The sequence below is a fragment of the Fukomys damarensis genome, unplaced genomic scaffold (assembly GCF_012274545.1).
Source record: "Fukomys damarensis isolate Sample0158 unplaced genomic scaffold, DMR_v1.0_HiC HiC_scaffold_21, whole genome shotgun sequence".
Lineage (NCBI taxonomy): Eukaryota > Metazoa > Chordata > Mammalia > Rodentia > Bathyergidae > Fukomys > Fukomys damarensis.
The window spans coordinates 40690707-40709603 of NW_022900933.1; the positions used below are offsets into that span (position 1 = coordinate 40690707).

The 18897-nt window shown below is 42.4% G+C and overlaps 1 protein-coding gene across 3 annotated transcripts in view; it reads right to left on the reverse strand.

The window, feature by feature from the left end:
* Positions 1–18897, reverse strand: part of Ppp1r13b (protein phosphatase 1 regulatory subunit 13B) — a 60542-nt gene that overhangs the window by 30824 nt on the left and 10821 nt on the right. For all 3 annotated transcript variants that reach the window (XM_010607288.1, XM_010607287.1, XM_010607286.1), the window contains exons 2-3: positions 10133–10280; positions 1297–1416 (exon numbers count right to left, since the gene is read on the reverse strand). In XM_010607288.1, coding sequence (XP_010605590.1) covers positions 1297–1416; positions 10133–10280 — 268 coding nt within the window. The remainder of the gene's footprint in view (positions 1–1296; positions 1417–10132; positions 10281–18897) is intronic.

The window sequence follows — 18897 nt, forward strand, 5'->3', positions numbered from 1 at the left end:
TACCTCTTATAAAGAGCAATCTATTAAAAAATTAGAACACTATAAACCCATGAAACTTATACCAAGTGCCAATTTAAATCTTAAAAAGAGACCTGGTAACCTTGGACTCCTAGTTGGGAAATAATGAATGACACACTCGGGAGCACTGGGCTATACTGCCAGCCCTCCAGCGTGCCACAAAACGCATCCCCTAGCTCTCAGCCAAGCCCTCAAGGGTGTGCACGAGCCTCACTAACCCACCATGCACTTCCCTGGCTCTGGTGATGCTCTGGGTCTGCTGGCTGGAGGACCCTTGCCAGGAACCGTCACTGTTACAAGCGCCAGTTTCTTGGGTGTACTGAGGCGGTGACCGTCCTCAGTCCCCGCCCATACTGTGAGGAAGGTCTCTTCTTGCTGAACCTGCAGTTGTGCACAGTGAACACCCACATGTGCTCTCCATTTTACCATCCAGTGAAGACCACCTTACCTTCCAGGATAAGAGTGAGTGCTGGTTCTGCTCAGGCCTTGGAACGTTAAGTGGTGCAACATGTAAGTGAGCTGTGCTCTCTGCCAGCTGCCCTCCAGCTGAGAGGGGCAGGAGGCACATCACCCAGGCCAAGGCATGAAGCCAAGGGTGGGGCACAGCATGACAGGATTCATGTAGGACAGAGCAGGGAATGAACTGAAATCGAGTCGGTGAGAAGGGAAGGCAGCCAGGTGGGGACATGGGATGTCACGTTACAAATGCCACTGAAGCCAATCTCAAGAGTGACAGAGGAGCAGACGCCTTGTTTAGTATTCAGAGGGTGTGCAGTGGGAATCTGGTGCCATCACTCATGCCTCGCTCAGCTCCATGTCCCACACCCAACCCCACTAGCTCACAGCAGCCTCTCCCTCCAGCACACACAAGGCCTATGTCCCCAGCCACCTTTCTCACTGCCTGACCTTGGGCATGCAGCTGGCTCACACTGCTCACACACTCGCTGTTGTCACCACCAGACTGAGCAATGCCACCAAAGTTACAAAGGCTGTCATCTGCCTTATCACTCAGGGCATTCTAAGTGCTCCTAACACCTCTAAATTTTAGGAAAAAGTCATAAAAAATCCCTTTTCCCAAGATATTAAGATTTATGTATATATATATTACAAACCAGGAACAGAACCCAAACCACAGAGTCAAAGAGCCATGAAGCACCTTAAAAACCACTTGTGTATGAAGGGGGAAAAAGTGTGAATAATTCACTCTGGCATATATTCTAATTTTTCTTAAGTTAACTGGTATAGCAATCATTTACGAATGATAAAACATCTGTCTACCTTGTTCATTGCTCTCAGTCGGGGAGTCTTCATGTCGAAGAAAAAACTTCACTTCTTCCCGGCGAGGCCCCCACTTCTGCAGGTGCTCGTACATCATGTGGTCAAAGGGTATGGGGCGCTCTAGGAAAAGACCACACCTTACACACTCAGAAACAATGCAACCCCAGCCAAAAGCAAAAACAGATGCAGACAGATGTACACAAGCACACACATATAAGTACATATTAGAATTCAAGGACATCCTAAGCACTGAATTTTAATTTCAATGAATAAAAGCCAAAATAGAAATGGGAAATAATTAGGCAACATACAAATACAAAGTACACATAAATTTGCAACATGTTATAGTAAACAATGAAAACATGCCTTTTACCATATGAAAATATCACAGAGTAATGTGTTTCCATTATGCAAAGAAAGAAAACAAACTGGCTGCACCACATCACACATGGCAATCAGGTTTGAAAGGCTGACCAGAGCTCTTCCAGGAAGTTCAGGAAATACTACCGTGAATGTCTGCCTGTACTTGGACACACCAAAGTTTACCAAGTCAATAATAAGAAATGAAAAATTTTAATGAAAACTTCCATAGATTCAAGTATTATTAAAGCCAAGAGCACTAACAGAGTCTCTTTACCAATCACTTGAGAAGAACCCTGGCACAGCTGTTGAAATATTTATACTGTATTCCACTTCCCTTGTCGGTGAACTGTGTCAGGCGCTATGAGCCAGTTTTAAAGTCTGCATTATTGCTGGGCATGGTGGCCGACACCTGTAATCCCAGTACTTGGGAGGCTGAGGCAAGAGGATCATCGCTGTGAGTCTGAGACCAGTCTGGGCTACACAGTGAGTTCCACAGCAATCTGAACTACATAGTGAGACCCTGTCTCAAAAACAAACAAACAGGGCTGGGGATTTAGCTCAGTGGTTCTGGCGACTGCCTCACAAGCTCAAGGACCTGAGTTCAATTCCTGGTACCAAAAAAAACCCAAAAACCAAAAACAAACAAAGAAACCAACAAAAAAACCTGCATTATTTACCTCTTCTTTAGTTGTTTGCAGTTCTTCATATTCTAGATAGTAATCCTCGATCAGCTACATACACTGACCACAAACTTGTGATTTAAATTTCTTGGTACCATTTTTTGTACAATAGTTTAAAATTTTAAATGTAAGCAGTTATCAATCTTCTCCAATTTCAGTTTTTTGTCTATTGATTTTGTTTTCTGAGACAAGGCCTCACTATGGTGCCTAAGATGGTCTTAAACTCCAGGGCTCAAGCAATCATCTTGCCTCAGGGTACCTCCCCAGTAGTGGGACTGGGACTATAGGTTAGTGGCTAGTTTGAGTTTTTTGTACAATTAATACTTCTGTATTCTAGGGTCAAAAGAAAAGTATCCTTTTGTTCTACAAATTTTAAAGTTTTGCTGTTCAGTGACCTTAGGGGATTTATTTCTATTTATGGAATAAGGATCTGATTTTATTTGTCCCTGCTTGAACAATCAACTGTCCCAGCACCACTTATGGACCGGTTTATCCTTTCTCCAGACACACAGTAGCTCCCTCTAATACAGATCAGAGAGGGCCAGGGATTTGGCTCAGAGGTTCTGCCACCTGCCTCATAGGCACAAAGGCCTGAGTTCAATCCCCATACCAAAAAAAAAAAAAAAAAAAAAAAAAAAAAAAAAAAAAGACACATTAAAACAGGTCAGGGCTCCAGCTGTACAGGGTTTTTCTGAGCCACGTCTTACTCTGTTGACTCTCAGTCACTCCCCATGCTAACAGTTACAGTCCTAATCACTGCTGTCCAGGAAGTCTCTCAAAAGCCTTAGTTACCAAAGTGTCTTGATATTTCCTAACACTTTGCTCTTTCTATATGTAGGGTAGGGACAGCTTATCAGCATCTTTTTTCAAAGGTAGAATTTTGACCAAAACCATAATTTATCAGTAAATATAGGGGGACCTGATATCTTTGTGATTCTGAGTTTTTCAGGCCATGAATATCATTCGCTTCCATTTTTTTTCATTTTTTCCCATTTGTTTCACCTTGTGTTCTACATTGATGTTTTGAGGTTTCATAAGGTCTGTACATAGTAATTCATTTCTCTGAACTTTGTAGATTTGGGGTTTCACATGCATAATCTTTAAAAAAATTATTTTGCAATAACTTTAGATAGAAGGTTGCCCAGACAGCATAGAAAATTCCTTTATATTCTACGCCAACTTTCCCTTAACACTAATATTCTACATATGTGTGTGTGTGTGTGTTTTGAGACAGGGTCTTGCTATGTAGTCCAAGCTGGCCTTGAACTCACTGTGTACCCCAGGCTGGCCTCAAACTATGGCTCAGCCTCCCAAGTGCTGGGATTACAGGCATATATTGCCATGCCTGGCCAGAAACAGTATTTTTATCAAAACTAAACAATTTACACTGGTATGCCACTGTTAATTAAACACCAAGCTTCATGTGAATGTCACATTATTTTCACTAATGTCCCCTTTGTGTTCCAGGATCTGAACTAGGAAAACCACACTGCACTGCATTCTGTCCTATCTCCCTGCTCTCCTCTGGCCTATAATAGTTTTTTATTCCTTGTTTCTATGACCATGACAGCTTATTTGGGTCTGTCAGGAAGGGCCCCGGAGGTGAGGTCCTTTCATCCCTCACTGTACCCCACGACACCCACACCATCCTGACCACCCTGGTGGTGCCAACCCTACTGCATGCAGTGCAGACTGTGCCAAGCCTCTCCTCCAGGAAGTTATATCGTCCTCTTCTCTTTTCTCTTCTTGGGAAGCAAGTTACTAACCCCAGCCCCATGTGGGGATGGGGATGCTCTCCCTCCTGAAGGGTGTTTCCACACATGTTCTTCCAAGTTCTTCTGCTAGCAAGATTTGTTCCTTCCCGCTGTACAGGAACTCATATAAGTATTTCTATGCCACCCTGCTGCTCAATCTGTTCCAGTTTAGCCACTGGCAGCTCAGCTCTTCCATGTTAGTTCCTGTGTTCCTCTGTGACACCCTTGACCTTTTATTGTTGAGAACTTTCTTATCCCCAGCATAATATGATACTCCATGCATATATTGCTTATCCTTTAGTTTTTTAAATTGTTATTTACTATAAATTTCCCACTGATGATTACTAGTGTATCCCTATACTTGGAACATGACCTGTTAAGCTTTATAAGGAGTTCATCTGCAAGTCTGTGTGTGTGTGGTGCTGGGGATGGAACCCAGAAATGTTAAGCAAGAAATCTACCACTAAACTACCCCTAAGCTCCTATCTATAGGTTTTGTTTTTTTTGTTTTGTTTGTGGTACTGGGATTGAACCCAGGGCCTCTGCACTGGGCTACATCCCATTCTTTTTTTCTTTTTCAGACAGGGTTTCACTAAGTCACTCAGTTGAGTGAGCTTACACTTGTACCCCTCCTGCCTCAGCCTTCCAATGTGCTGGGACTATAGGTGTGTACCACCACACATCTAGCTATCTATAGGATTTTTATAAAGACAAAAATAATGTCAAATGACGATGGATGGTTTCAGCTCTTCCTTTCCAATTTCTTACTCCTTTTCCTTATCTTGCTGTGCTGGTTAGAACCGTGAAGCACAATGTCGAACAGAAACTGATCATGCTTCGTCTTCTTTCCTGCCTTTAATCCATATGCTTCCATAGTTCACACCAAGTGAGTTCTGCTGAAGGTTTTTAAAAGCACTCATTTATTTAAGGAAACTCCTTGATATGGAAGTTTGCTAGTAATTATTATTATGAAAAACTTTCAGTTATATTATACTCAAATGATAAAGATGCTCTTTGCTCTAAAGCAGCCTATTAAAAGATTTGACTTGGAACTCTGAATTCTAGGAACTGACTTGCTTTTCCAATATGCTGCTAAAATGGGTTTGCTGGTATTTTATTTAGGATTTTTATATTTATATTCAAAAGTAAGGTTGGCCTACACTTTTTTTGTGCTTTTTTTAAAAGACAGGGTTTCATTATGTAGTCCAGGCTGGCCTCCAACTTGGGATCCTCCTGCTGCAGTTTCTCAAGTGTGCCACTAGGCTTTTCTCATATTCTTGTTCAGTTTTGAGGCAGAAATTATACTGACCTCATAATGAATTTAGTAGTTATCTCTTTTTTCTATTCTCTGAGAAAATTTATATATAATGTAGTGATTATTCTTGAAGGTGTTGTAAAAACTGCATATAAAACGTTTGAATCGGGAGTCCTTGAGGGCAAGAAGTACCACATATTCAAATTTGGGGGTGGTTACTAGGGCTCAAACTTGGAACCTTGTATTTTCAAGGCAGGCAGCGGAGCCGCTGAGCTAGATCCCCGGCCCTTCAATTCATTTTATAGGTCTAAGTTTCTTCGTTCTTTTCTCATTCTGAGCAAAGGCAATATTCTTGATCTATTTTCTTTTCAAAAGATGTACCACTTACCATCACACTTCACAGTTCATTTATCACTTGCCCCTCTGTATCTCCCTGCTAGAACGTAAGTTCCACAGGACACAAATCTTACTCCTTAGTTGACTAATATACCCCCAAGGACCAAATTCCCTGCCTGACACAGAGTAAGCATCTAATAAATGTTTGCTAATGAATCTCGGTAATTTTCATTCATCTTTCATCTAACTTATACGTCTTTCTTTTTTTTTCCATCAGAACTGGGGATTGAACTCAGGATCTCAGGCTTGTGAGGCAGGTGTGGTGCCACTGAGCTAAATCCCTGGCCCTACAATTTACTGAGAAGTTACTCAGAGTATCAGTTTCTAAAATTCTAGTATCCCTATAATTTGGCCCTTTTCTCTTATCTGTGCCTTTTTTCTACTTAACCTTGAATATTTATTTAGTCTATTTTTAAAAAAATTATTTCAAGTAAATATCTTTGGTTTCATTGATTCTCGCATTTCTTTCACTTCCGCTTTAGTATTTATTTCCTTCCTTCCATTCTTTTTATTTTCTTTTCTAGCTTGACTTGAGTACTTTATTCTTTTAAAAAGTGGATTTTAGGGCCAGGGATTTAGCTCAGCGGTTCTGCCGCCTGCCTTGCAAGTGCAAGGACCTGAGTTCGACCCCCAGTACCAAAAAAAAAAAAAAAAAAAAAAAGGATTTTAGCAATAAATTTACTCCAAGTGCCACTTTAGCTACAACATACACTTACACACATGATATGAACCATGTGACAGGTTTTATATGTTATGCGCTTCCTTATCCCTTAATAATTCATGGTGTATTTTCTGAAGGAAATTCTCTTATATAACTATAATGCAGTTATCAAATTCAAGATATCTAACAGATATACTTTTGCAGCCCTGCACGAAATCTTTCTCCAACCTGAGCCTGAGTACACCCTAGGACCATTCCTATAACCCCATCCAAAGCACATATGGCCTTTTCCTTTTTGAGCCCTTTTTCCTATCTCATCCTAGCACCATTTTTCTGTTTGTGACCTTCAATAAATGTAGCTGCTTTTCTCTCACCACCAGCGTACACTCTGCAATTCTTCGCCCGCCATACACAAGAGCTTGGGCTCTGTCTGTCAGATCTACCACGCCATTACAAATGGATAAACAAAATGTGATATACAACAGACCATGATCCAGCCATAAAAGAATGAAGAATGATACACGCTACAAAGTGGAAGAACCCAAAAAAACATGCTAAGTGAGAGGAGTTAGACAAAAAATGCCACACTGCATGATCCCACTAGGATGGTAACAGGCACACAGCCAGTGGTGTACTGGACAGTGGCCATCAGGGACTGGGAAGGAGAGACGCACAGACAGCATGGTGACTGCACCACCAACCACTGAACAGCAAACTTCAACATGGTGATTCCGACACTGTGACTTTTTCCCAATTTAAAGAAAATGAGGAAGCATACCAGCAAGTCTAAGGGTTAGGAAACCACCTGGCACTGCTGCAGAACAAATGTTTTTCTTCCTCTTAACACAAGTTTATGGCCGGTGAGAGACTTACACCAGATCTTTGGCTCAGTCTGAGAACTTGATGTTGAGACAATAAAGAAAACTGTGACCTGTAGTCTATTCACACTTTCAAGGTATGACTTACTGCTCTGCTCCTCGCTAAGTTCTACATTTCCATAAAGAAAATCCTCCACTTACAGAAATGCAACACACATGGTAGTGTGGACTGCAGCCAAGCTCCATCTTACTGAATAAAGACTAATGGCAAGGAAAGCAACGGCCTTATCTTTGTTGAAAGTAAAATCCAGGTGTGCTTAGCTCATTCAACTCAGAACTGAATTACAGTACAGAAAAAAACAATCACAAGCTTAACATGAAAGAAAGGAATTTCAAGCCAGGCATGGTGAACCCTAACACTAGGGGAGGCTAGGCAAGAGGGTCACAAGTTTGAGCCTAATCTGAGTAACAGCAACTTAGTGAGACCCTGTCTCAAAATAAACAATTAAAAAGAGGCCAGAGATGTAGATCAGTGCAAAGGCCTTGGGTTCAATCCCTAGTATTACAAAAAGAAAAAAAACTGAAAAGAAAAAATGGCACCAACCCAAGGACTTGCATCAGGTAGATAAGCATTCACTCATAAGTGGCCATGGACTGTGTAGGGCTACAATATTCACACTAAAGTTACTTTCAGGTGTGGCGGTACACACGTAAAATCTCAGCACCCAACAGGCCAAGGCAGGAGGATCGTTGCAAGTTCAAGGCCAGAACTGCAGAGTGAGATCTTATCTCAAAAAAACACAGGGCCAGTGATGTAGCTCACTGGTGCTGCTCCTGCCTCACAACTGTAAGGTCCTGCATTCAATCCCAGTACCAAAAAACACAACACTTTATACAAAAATTGTACTGCCATCCAAGCTCAATAAAAGAGGAGGAGGAAGCAGATAAGGAATTAAAAATAACAAAGAGTAAAAATGCTTAGAGTCTAAAGAAGAATAATGGAAAGATCAAGTTCTGTACTGGTCCCCCAGAAAACATTAATTACATTGACGAACTACCTCCCTTCCTGTAGCTATTGGCAGACTGAAAACTGATGCCTGTCCTCTTATTGATAGTTTAGTAAGAATCTAATATTTATCAAAGTTGTTTTATTCAGTGTACCCCTAAAGACTTTACTCTGACTTTTAAGGTAACATAAAAGCAAGGGACTTTGTGAAAAAATATTTGCAAGTCATATACCTGATAAGGGACTGATACCCAGGACACATAAAGAACTCTTACAATACAACAACAAAAAAAACCCAAATAATTTATTAATTAAGAGGGCCAAGGATGTGAATAGATCTTTGTCTAGGAAGATATACAAATAACCAGGTGAAAAGAACTTCAATCAGCATCATTAGTCACTAGGGAAATAAAAACCAAAACCACATTGAAATGTCATTTCACACCCAGCAGGATGACTGAAAGCCAACAGACAACATCAGGTGTTGACAAGAACATGGAGAAACTGGAACCCTCACACACTGTCACTGGGAACATAAGATGGGCCAACTTCTTGGAAAACAGTCTGGCAGACCCTCAAAAGTGTAAACACAGAATCACCACATGATCCAGAAATTCTTACTCCTAGGAATATAGCTGAGAGACAGGAAAATACACATCCACACAAAAACTTGTATATGAGAGTTCATAGCAGCATCATGAACGATAGCCAAAAATGTAAACAACTTCAATGTCCATTACTAACTGCCCAATTGATGAATGGATAACAGTAGTACACTCATACAACAGAATAGTACCAGAAACAAAAAGGAATGAACTACTAATAAATCTAAGTTCAAGATAAATGAACTTCAAAAACATTACATTACAGTAAGAAAAAGAAGCCAACACCTCCCCACATCCCCAAAAAGAAAAAATGGGCCAGAGATTTAGCTCAGTGGTGCCGTGCCTGTCTCACAAGCACAAGGTCCTGAACTGGAACTCTGGTACTGTAAAAAAAGAAAAAGAAGCCAAGTCAGGTGTGGTGGCACACACCAATTACCCCAGTCCTTGGGAGGTGGAGACAGAGGATCGCTGCAAATTCAAGGCCATCCTAGGCTACATAGTGCGTTTGAGGTCAGCTGGAACTACACAATGAGACCTTGTTGCTAAAAAAATAAAAAATAAGCAGCAACAGCCAGTCCAGAGGACTACATATTGTATGATTCCATTCACTCAATATGTCTGCAACAGGCAAACCCAAAATAGATTAATGGTTACCTACGGATGAAGAGAAAGTGGGGTTGCCACTAATGCATATGGAGTTTCTGGGGTAAGGAAAATGGTCTAGAATTTATTGTGGTGATACTTGACAATACCTGGGTATAATGAGGTCACTGAATTACACATTTTGGACAAATTTGTATGGATGCAAATTTTTATCTCAATAAATTTTTTTTTCCAATAAATTTTTTGAAAAAAGCCCAAAGACTCAGCTCTAAGCATCCTTTCGACACCTCCACTTGGATACATATTTGGATACCTATCTTATTATCACCTCAAACTCAACACGTTCCAGCGGATCATTCCTTACTGTCAAACTCAGACCACCCTTAATGCCGCACTATTCCCAGGCGTACTTCCTCTAAGCGGTATGTTCAGAATGTCATACCCTATTTAAAATCTTCACAAACTTTCTTCTATGTATATGCAAAGGCCACACACCTTGGTGGTGCTAAAGGCCTCATGTGAGGTGGTCAATACTTTCTTACAGATACCATTGTGTAGAACCCCATCCCCGTGATGCAATCATCTGTTACTGCAATTACTCAATTCCTTATGACCACTGATTACCAGAGTCAGAAGCAGCATTTTCCAAGTGGTGAATTATACATACTTAGTCATCTTCACAGACTCATACATACCATTTCCCCTCCACACTTCAGCTAAATGGCAACCGCTTTCTCCAGGTTCCTTGCAAAACTCAACAACATCTCGACAGGTTGTTTCCGGTGTTATAGGAACCTCTGTTAAAATCTGTTCATTGTTGCTCAAGAACACGGTTAATATCATCTATAAGAGAAAAGATTAAAACTAAAATTTAGATTTGTTATTGTGAAAAGATTCACCTACAAATTCAAGGTTGATCCCTCCAACATTTCCCTTCCCAAACCCCTACAGAATTAGTTTCCAGAAATAGATAAGCTGATTCTAAACTTGCGAAAGAAAGGACAGGAAAAATCCTCAGAGGAGTGTTTGAAAAGAACCAGCACAACAGACACTGTGCAGACTCAAAACCATAGCACAGTGACAGACATAGCAACAGGCAAACTGATGTCCCATAACCACAGCCAATTCCACCCAAAGACGAGCAATGACAGAAGAGGCACCTCAAAATCAAGGAAGGAGGGGACAAGGATTTAGATCAGTGGTTCCACTGCCTGCCTGCTTCATAAGCACAAGGTCCTGAGTTCAATCCCCAGTACAAAAAAAAAAAAAAATCAAGGAAGGAAAAGGACTACATAATGAATGATGTTTGAGCAACTAAAACACTCATCTAGGAAAAAAAAAAAAGAACTAGATTCATGACATACATCTTACACTAGCAGAAGTTCCTAAAAGATCAAATATTTGGATAAAAATCATAACTCCCCCCAAATTCTAGAATAAAACCTAGGTTAATTCCCTTTAATAACATCAGTGTACACAAGCCCTTTCTATGACTAAAAGAATCATACCAGTGGGCTGGGGCTTTAGCTCAATAGTGCCATGCCTGTCTTGCAAGCACAAGGTCTCAAGTTTGATCCCTGGCACTGCAAAAAAAAAAAAAAGACACCTTCGATCCCCAGTAACAACAACAACAAAAAGATAAGAGATGGGACAATGCACGCCTATTATCCAAGTACCTGGAAGGCTACGGCAGGAGGATCCCAAGTTCAAGTCCCACCTGGGCAATTTGAGACTCTGTTACAAAATTTTAAATAATGATGATAATGGAGCTAGGAATGTAGCTCAATTATCAGGATGCCCATGGGTTTGATCCCCTGTACCAAAATAACAAACAAAACAAACAAAAAAATCTATCAGTTTGAAGATTTTACGACATTACATTGGAAAATCTATCTATCTATCTATCTATCTATCTATCTATCTATCTATCTATGGTACTGGGGATCGAAATCTATGGTACGGGATCGAACTTGGGAACTTGCGCCAGGCGGTGGCACCACTGAGCATTCTTTGGCCCAGAAAACTTTTAAAATACAATATCCATAAATTACAATTTAAACCAAAGATGTTCTTTAATAAGAAAGTATTATGAAGTATTTCTATTTAATATTTTATCAAAAATGAGAAAACAAAAACTTTCATGTGTTCCAACACTCTCTTCACCCTTAAAATCTCTACTGTAGACTAAATGTAATTTTAGTTGTTAAATTCTTTTGTTAGGAATGTCCTAAATGCCTACATTTTGAAATTAAATATGTTACTACTGATGGTCAGATTTTATGCTAACAATTTTGAACCGGTTTCCTCCTGCTGACAAACTTCCCCTCACACCAACCTAGCCTCCACAAGTGCTGGGTCATTTTCTAAATGTAAATTAAGTCGTTCTCTTGCTTACAATGCTCAGGGCTCCCCAAGCCATGACAGCAGCCTTCCCAAAACATTCTCTCTGGTACCTCAACAGCAAAGAGGCTTCTTTCCTCTTGCATCTAATGCAATGACATTCATGTGAAGAGGACCTCATGAACCCTGGACTTCCAGAATGCACTCAAAGAGAATCGAAACACTAGGACAAACTAGACTCCCAGCCTTCCAGGCCCATTTCCTTCAACCACTGACCCCTAGGTGCTCAGGGAGCTCTCACACTGCCACCTTCCCTCTACTCAAACCCGCTTCCTGTTTTCCCACAAACTCCTATTTCTCTCTTCAAAAGTCGGCTCCCAGCTCTCACCTCTGCACAACCCAGCTTCCCCTCCTCTCTCTAGGGAGGCTACAGTAGGCTCCTTCCTCAGTGATCCAGTAACTTCCCTACCTTCTTCACATAAGTTTCCCTCCCCTTATGAGACTATGCCTTCCAGGCAACTTGCCATTGAATCTTGCATTTCCTGTTGCCCAAAGTGTACCTCGCACAAGGTGCACACAATACAATCCAGCTGACTTCACACATAACACACAAACATAGAACTCCCATGATGCCCTGGACCTGAGAAAATACACACACATTACTGAAATACAGCACAACAACCTGTTCAATAAACAAATATCATGAACACATCTTTCTTTTGGTGCTGGTGATCAAGCCCAGGGCCTTGGTTATGGTAAGGACATGCTCTAGCACTGAGTTATACGCCACTCCTTTTTATTCTGAGATTTCCTTAAATTGCCCAGGCTGCTCTTGAACATTTGCTGCTCTTGCCTCAGCCTCCTGAGTAGTTGGTATTACATGTGTGCACCACCACACTCAGCTTTTAAAAGTAGAGTTATGAACACAGTGTCAGAATGGAGCGTGGCAATACACTATTTTGCAGCACTTTTTGAATTACCAAAACTTTTCAGCTGATGAATGAGTTCAGTAAAGAAAGGGGAAGATTCTACCATCTCTATTCTACCACCTCTGAAGTCATGATGCATCTCATCATCAATGGCAGACAGTTTTATGGGTAATGTTATTTTTTCTTTAATAACATGTACGAAACAGAGGAAACCCAATAGGATTAAGGAACTGAAGAAAACAGCAAAAGAAAAAAGAAATTAATGTGTATCCCTCCTAAGAGACCAGTATGTTGCAAAGGGAAGTTGTGGTTAGCTACAACTAGGAAAAGACTGCCTTCTGTAAGAAAGTGCATGCCGGGAAGACGCCCATTCCATGCCCTCCTTCAGTTGCTCCCTGCCCGCGTGTACTGTCCAGCCTCGGCCCTTCTGAGACAGCACCTCCTCTCCCACCTTCCCCTAAAGATTGGAGCTTTTTGCCAGGTCACAGTCTTACACTAAATTGCCAGCTTTCCTCATCCTCTACTGAAAAAGTGTCTGCTGCTGGGTGTGGTGGCTCATGCCTGTAATCCCAGCACTTGGGAGGCTGAGGCAGGAGGATCGCTGAGTTGAGACCAGCCTCGGCTACACAGTGAGTTCCAGGTCAGTCTCAACTACATAGTGAGACCCTGTCTCAAACCACTCTCCCAAAATAGGAACTACCCTATAAGCAGATAGACAATAACACCCAATCTGACAAGGATGTAGAGAAGCAGGAGCCTCAGCACCACTGGTGAAGATGGACAATGGGCGGCCATCTCCAGCCACAGCTCAGCAAACCCTCCCATGTGACAAAGACAACCTCAAGGCCCTGCAACCCCCTCCCAAGCACCTAACCTCAAAGAAGAACCTATGTCCACATAAAATTATCCCACATAAATTTCACAATAGCCACAAAGAGGAAACTCAAATGCCCATCAACTAACAAAACCTGGAGCATCTTGGGAGGCAATGCTTCTGAGAAACACAAAGTAACAAAATACTTCTGTAGGCCATAACAAACTCAAATGAGTAAACTGATCAACTAAGCAAACACACTGTAAGACTGAATTAACATAAAATGTCAAAAAAATATATATATAAAATGTCAAAATAGCCAAATCTTTTGAGATAGACGAGCAAGCAACTGCTTGGGACTGGGGCGGGAATGGACAGTGACTGTAAACAGAGACACAGTTTCTTTTGGAGATGACAGAAATGTTCTAAAATTAGATGGTAGTGATGGTTACACAACTCCATAAATTTACTAAAGATCATCAAATTGTCCAGTTTAGCGAGGCAAATTTGATGGTATAAGAATTATGCCTTAAGAGATGGGGGGAGCCAGACATGGTGGCGCATGCCTATAATCCCAGCACTTGGGAGGCAGAGGCAGGAGGATTGCTGTGAGTTCGAGACCAGCCTGGGCTACATAGAGAGTTCCAGGTCAGTGTCAACTACGTAGTGAGACCATGTGTCAAAAAAACTTTAAAAAAAAAACAAAACTGAAAAAAAGGGGTGTTGGGGGGAGAGGGGAGTGAGGGAAAGGGAAGGGGACCTAAAAAGAATTAAGGGTATTAAATATATGTGTCAACAAATGCTGAATATAATCATTGTGACTGCAAACAAGTATAAATAAACATTCGAAGGGAAAAAAATTACACCTCAAAAAGCTGTTTTTAGAAAATGTGATCTAGGAGGCTTCCAGAAAAGGAAGAAACTACTTACACAGTCCAAGGAAGACGAGGAGGAGAAAGCCGGGCTTGACTGTGCTGTGCCTCTGGAAAGCTGCTCCCTCTCCCATCTCTGGGTCTTGGTTTCCAGCAGGAGCTCTTAGGACAAAGGCCCTCTGACTCCGCTGGCCCCAGCCCAGCTAAACTTCCCAGCTTACCTGTCACCTGCTGCTACCTCCCAGGGGACAAGGGAACTGGGATAACAAAACATAGCAATAATCAGGGGGAAATAAGATGCTAAAGGCTAACCCAAAACCTAGAGCTTGTGATAGCTCCCTTGACAGTAGTAACAAGTGGCTCAGAAATGCCACAGAGAGGGTCCAACAGGGAAGGACAAAGGCCCAGCGGGAAGACCTTGGCTCTCCTTCCAGCCCCATGCGTGGCAGCTCTGCTCAAACACTCAGACACAGCACAACTGCAGGAAGAGCAGGCTAAGTGCCTCATCTCACACCCCTAACAGCCTCTCAGGGGGAGGCACCAGGCCTTGCCCGGCACACAGGGCAGCCCTGGCTCCTCTCTCAGATGCCAAGAAGAGCACATTAGGGAAACCACTGGCCCTGACTTCAAAAAGAACCTGGGATCCGACCGCCTGTCCCCACCACTAACCTAGACCAAGGTACCACCACTGCTCCATCAAGACAGAGAGCAACCTGACTGGCCTGTTTCCATACCTGCCCTGAAGACACACACTTGGTTTAAAACCCTCTATGAGTTCATCTCTAAAAGTTCTAACTACTGTCCTCAAGGCCCCATGTAACTTGCAACATACACTCATGCCACTCTATCACCAATTACCATACTCCTCCTTGCCTTGTTCTATACACTGACTGTTTCACTCTTCCTCTAGCAGAATGAGCCACTGCTCCCTCAGGGCCTTTGCACTTGCTGTCCTCAAACCACTCAGCTCAGCTGGCTCCTCACCTGGCTCTCTTCCTTCAGCACCCTATCAGGGACATGTTCCCTAACCAACCTACCCAAGACCGCATTGTTCTATCACCCTGCCCTCTGGCCCTGCACACTCAACTCTCAGCTGACTCACACACAGTCCTTTGCTCAGCCCGTGTGCCCTGTGCGCCCTGAACCTGGAATACAGGCTCCCCAGAAGCAAGCATTCACGCCAGCCCACCTCTCTGACACCAGTGTCAACATGCACCGTGCAAGCAGTGAACTCCCCAGTGCAGACCTCTGGAGTCATGAAGGCTAAGCCACATGTCTGCCTTTTCAAAGGCAGCCAGTGTTTTAGTCGGTATAATGTAAAATCAGTATACATGACAGTGGAAAAAAAAAGTCCTGGACACAAATGTTAGTGGGAAAGTCAGGAGCCCACAAGAATACAGACCACAGGCATAGCTAGACACCACAGCTGTCCCTGCCAAAGCCTCTCCTCCTTCCACAAGGTGGCACTGCAGGGTAATAGGGGGTGCCCACTGCTGCAATCTGGGGAAAAAGGAGCTAACTCCAAAGAGGTATAGTTTAGTAAGATCCTATTAAGTTCAATTTCCATGATTAAAATTTGTATTGTTTTGGAAAGGAAATAGAATTGACCTGAGAAGAGTGATGAAAAAACTGTAAATATCCAGGCACAGTGGTGCACACCTGTAATACCAGCACTCTGGAAGCTGAGGCAGGAGGACTGCTGTAACTTCAGGGCCAGCCTGGGCTATACAGTAAGTTGAAGGCCAGCCTGAACTACACAGTGATCCCTGCCTCAAAAAAAAAAATATATATATATATTTTTCCTTCTAAATAAATGAGAAGCAGTCCTGGGCATGGCGGTACATTCCAGCTACATGGGAGGCTCTGATATTGCTAAATAACATATACTCATCTTACAGTATCAAAATCACAGGCAGGAGAATCATAATTTCAAGGCCATTCCGGACAATTTAACGAGGTCCTGACTCAAAACAAAGGGCCAGGGAAGTACCTCAGTGGTGCTGCTGCTTGCCTCAAAAGTGTAAAACCTGAGTTCGATCCCCAGTACAAAACACAAAACAAAACAAAACAAATCCTGACTGAAAATAAACAAACAAAAACAGAGAGAGAGAGAGAAGAGAGGACAGGGTTAAAGGGAAAGGGGAGAGCTGGGGATTTAGCTCAGTGGTGACATGCCTGCCTGGCAAGTGTAAGGTCCTGAGTTCGATTCATGGTACCAAAAAGGGGGGGAAGGGCTGGTGATATAATTCAGGGCTCTGTGGATCCAATCCCAAGTACCACAAAAATAAAAAAATAAATGGAAAACTTCAGACTGCAGACATATTTGATGCTCAAGAACTGTATTCAAACTGGGCATGGTGGTGCATATCTGCAATCCCAGCAACAGGGAGGCTGAGGCAGGAGGATCACTGAGTTTTGGGCCAGCCTAGGCTACATAGTGAATTAAAGCCAGCCTGAATTACAGAGCAAGACCTGTCTCACCAAAAAAAACCAAAAAACAAAAAAACTGTATCAAAACTTAGCCTTTGAAATTGATGGAGAAGTGAAGACTTTCCATGACAAAGAAATCCTAAGAAAACATGGCCACTAAACCAGTGTTGCAGAAAATACTTAAGGGCGTCCTAGACAGAGATGGGCCTCCAGCACCAAAGGTCCCAAAGAAAAAAAGACATCTAACTGGGAGTGTAATTAAACAAAGTCGGGGGCAGCACTGGGAAAAATAATACAGTGACACAATTCAGTAAATACCTTATAATAACTCTTGAGCAGTGGTCTCTACTCCCTAAGCAAAAGATGCAGACTGGCAAACAGGATTAAAGAACAAAATCAATGATGTACTGCCCACAGGAGACACACTCACCTCAGAGGAGCCACCCCGATTGAAGGCAAAAGGACAGAAAACAATGCTCCATTCAACCAAGCCCCAAAACAAGCAAGAGTTGCCACCTTATTTTTCAGACACAGGGACTTCAAGCCAAAACTGATCAGAAGAGGCAATGGACACTGAATAACTAGGAAAGAGATGAGCTCAAAGGAGGGCCAACAGTCAGGAATATCCATGCTCTCAACTTCACAGTATAAAAATTACCAGGCTGAAAGGACAGACAGGCACCAATACAGGCATGGGGTGCTTTGATAACCCACTCTCACAAGTGACAGGCCAATCAAACAAAAATGCAGAAATGTCAGTTAAACCACACCACTGAACAAATGGACTTAACAGTTGACACCTACAGCGTTTAATCCGACAGCAGAATACACTTCTTTCTCACAGTACATGGAACAGTCTTTTTCTGATACAGACTATCTGGGCACAAAGCAGATTTAAATAAATATAAAAGAACTGAAATAACTCTCTGCACACCAGCAGATCATAGCAGAACAAACTGGGAAACCAACAGCAAAAGAAACTATGGGAACTACACAGGCATAGAGATTAAATGGTATGCTGAAGAGCAAATCAGGGAAGAAATAAAACAGAACCTAGAACCAAATGAGAATGGAAGTACAACATACTGAAACCCACAGAACAAAATACAGGTGGTTCCAACAAGGTGGGTGAGCTGGGGATGTAGCTGCAGGTGCAAACTCCTGATTTTGAGCTCTGGTAGGGGGGCGGGATGTAAAAGGGAAGGTTAGAGCTGTGAATATACACAGGAAAAAAATAAAGCACCCGCCCGCTACATAACCTAACAATGCTTCTCAAGGTGCCAGAAAGACAAATACAGCCCAAATCTGAATCTAATGGAAGGAGCAAGGAGTGGTGGCGCACACCTGTAATCCCAGCACTTGGGAGGCTGAGGCAGGAGGATGCTGTGAGTTTGAGGCCAACCTGGGCTACATAGTGAGTTCGAGGCCAATCTGAACTACACAGGTGAGAACTTGTCTTAAAAAACAAAACAGGGGGCTGGGGATTTAGCTCAGTGGTTCCGCTGCCTGCCTTGCAAGCTCAATGTCCACAGTTTTGGTATACCAGGTACCAAAAAACAAACAAAACAGCAATAAAAAGGATCAATGAATCAAATTGGTTCTCAGAAAGGACGAGAATATGAAGACATGCATTTTGAGAGATTCATCTAAAACCTTGTAAAAATGCAAAATCCACGAAGCTTTCTGTAATGCCTACATGTATTATGACTATGAGGTGTGAAGTGATGCCACCAACCACTCCTTAAAGAGTATTCTAGAACAGAAAACGAGGTACTCGCTCTGCCATCACTGCTCAGTGTTGGGGATCTCTGCCTAAACGATAGTCACTTCCCTGACATCACGTGCATGAATGCCCCAGAAGTAGAACAAGCACTGAACTGCAGACTGTAAGCTCTGACCTACTAGTGGGCTCTGAAATCAGTTTATCAGAGCCAGTTCATTGTGGGGGTGTTTTTGTTTTGTTTTTTGAGACAGGCTCTTTTTTATAGTTCAGACTGACCTGACCTCACTACGTAGCCCATAGCCCAGGCTGGCCTCAAATTTGTATTGATCCTCCTGCCTAAGCCTCCCAAATG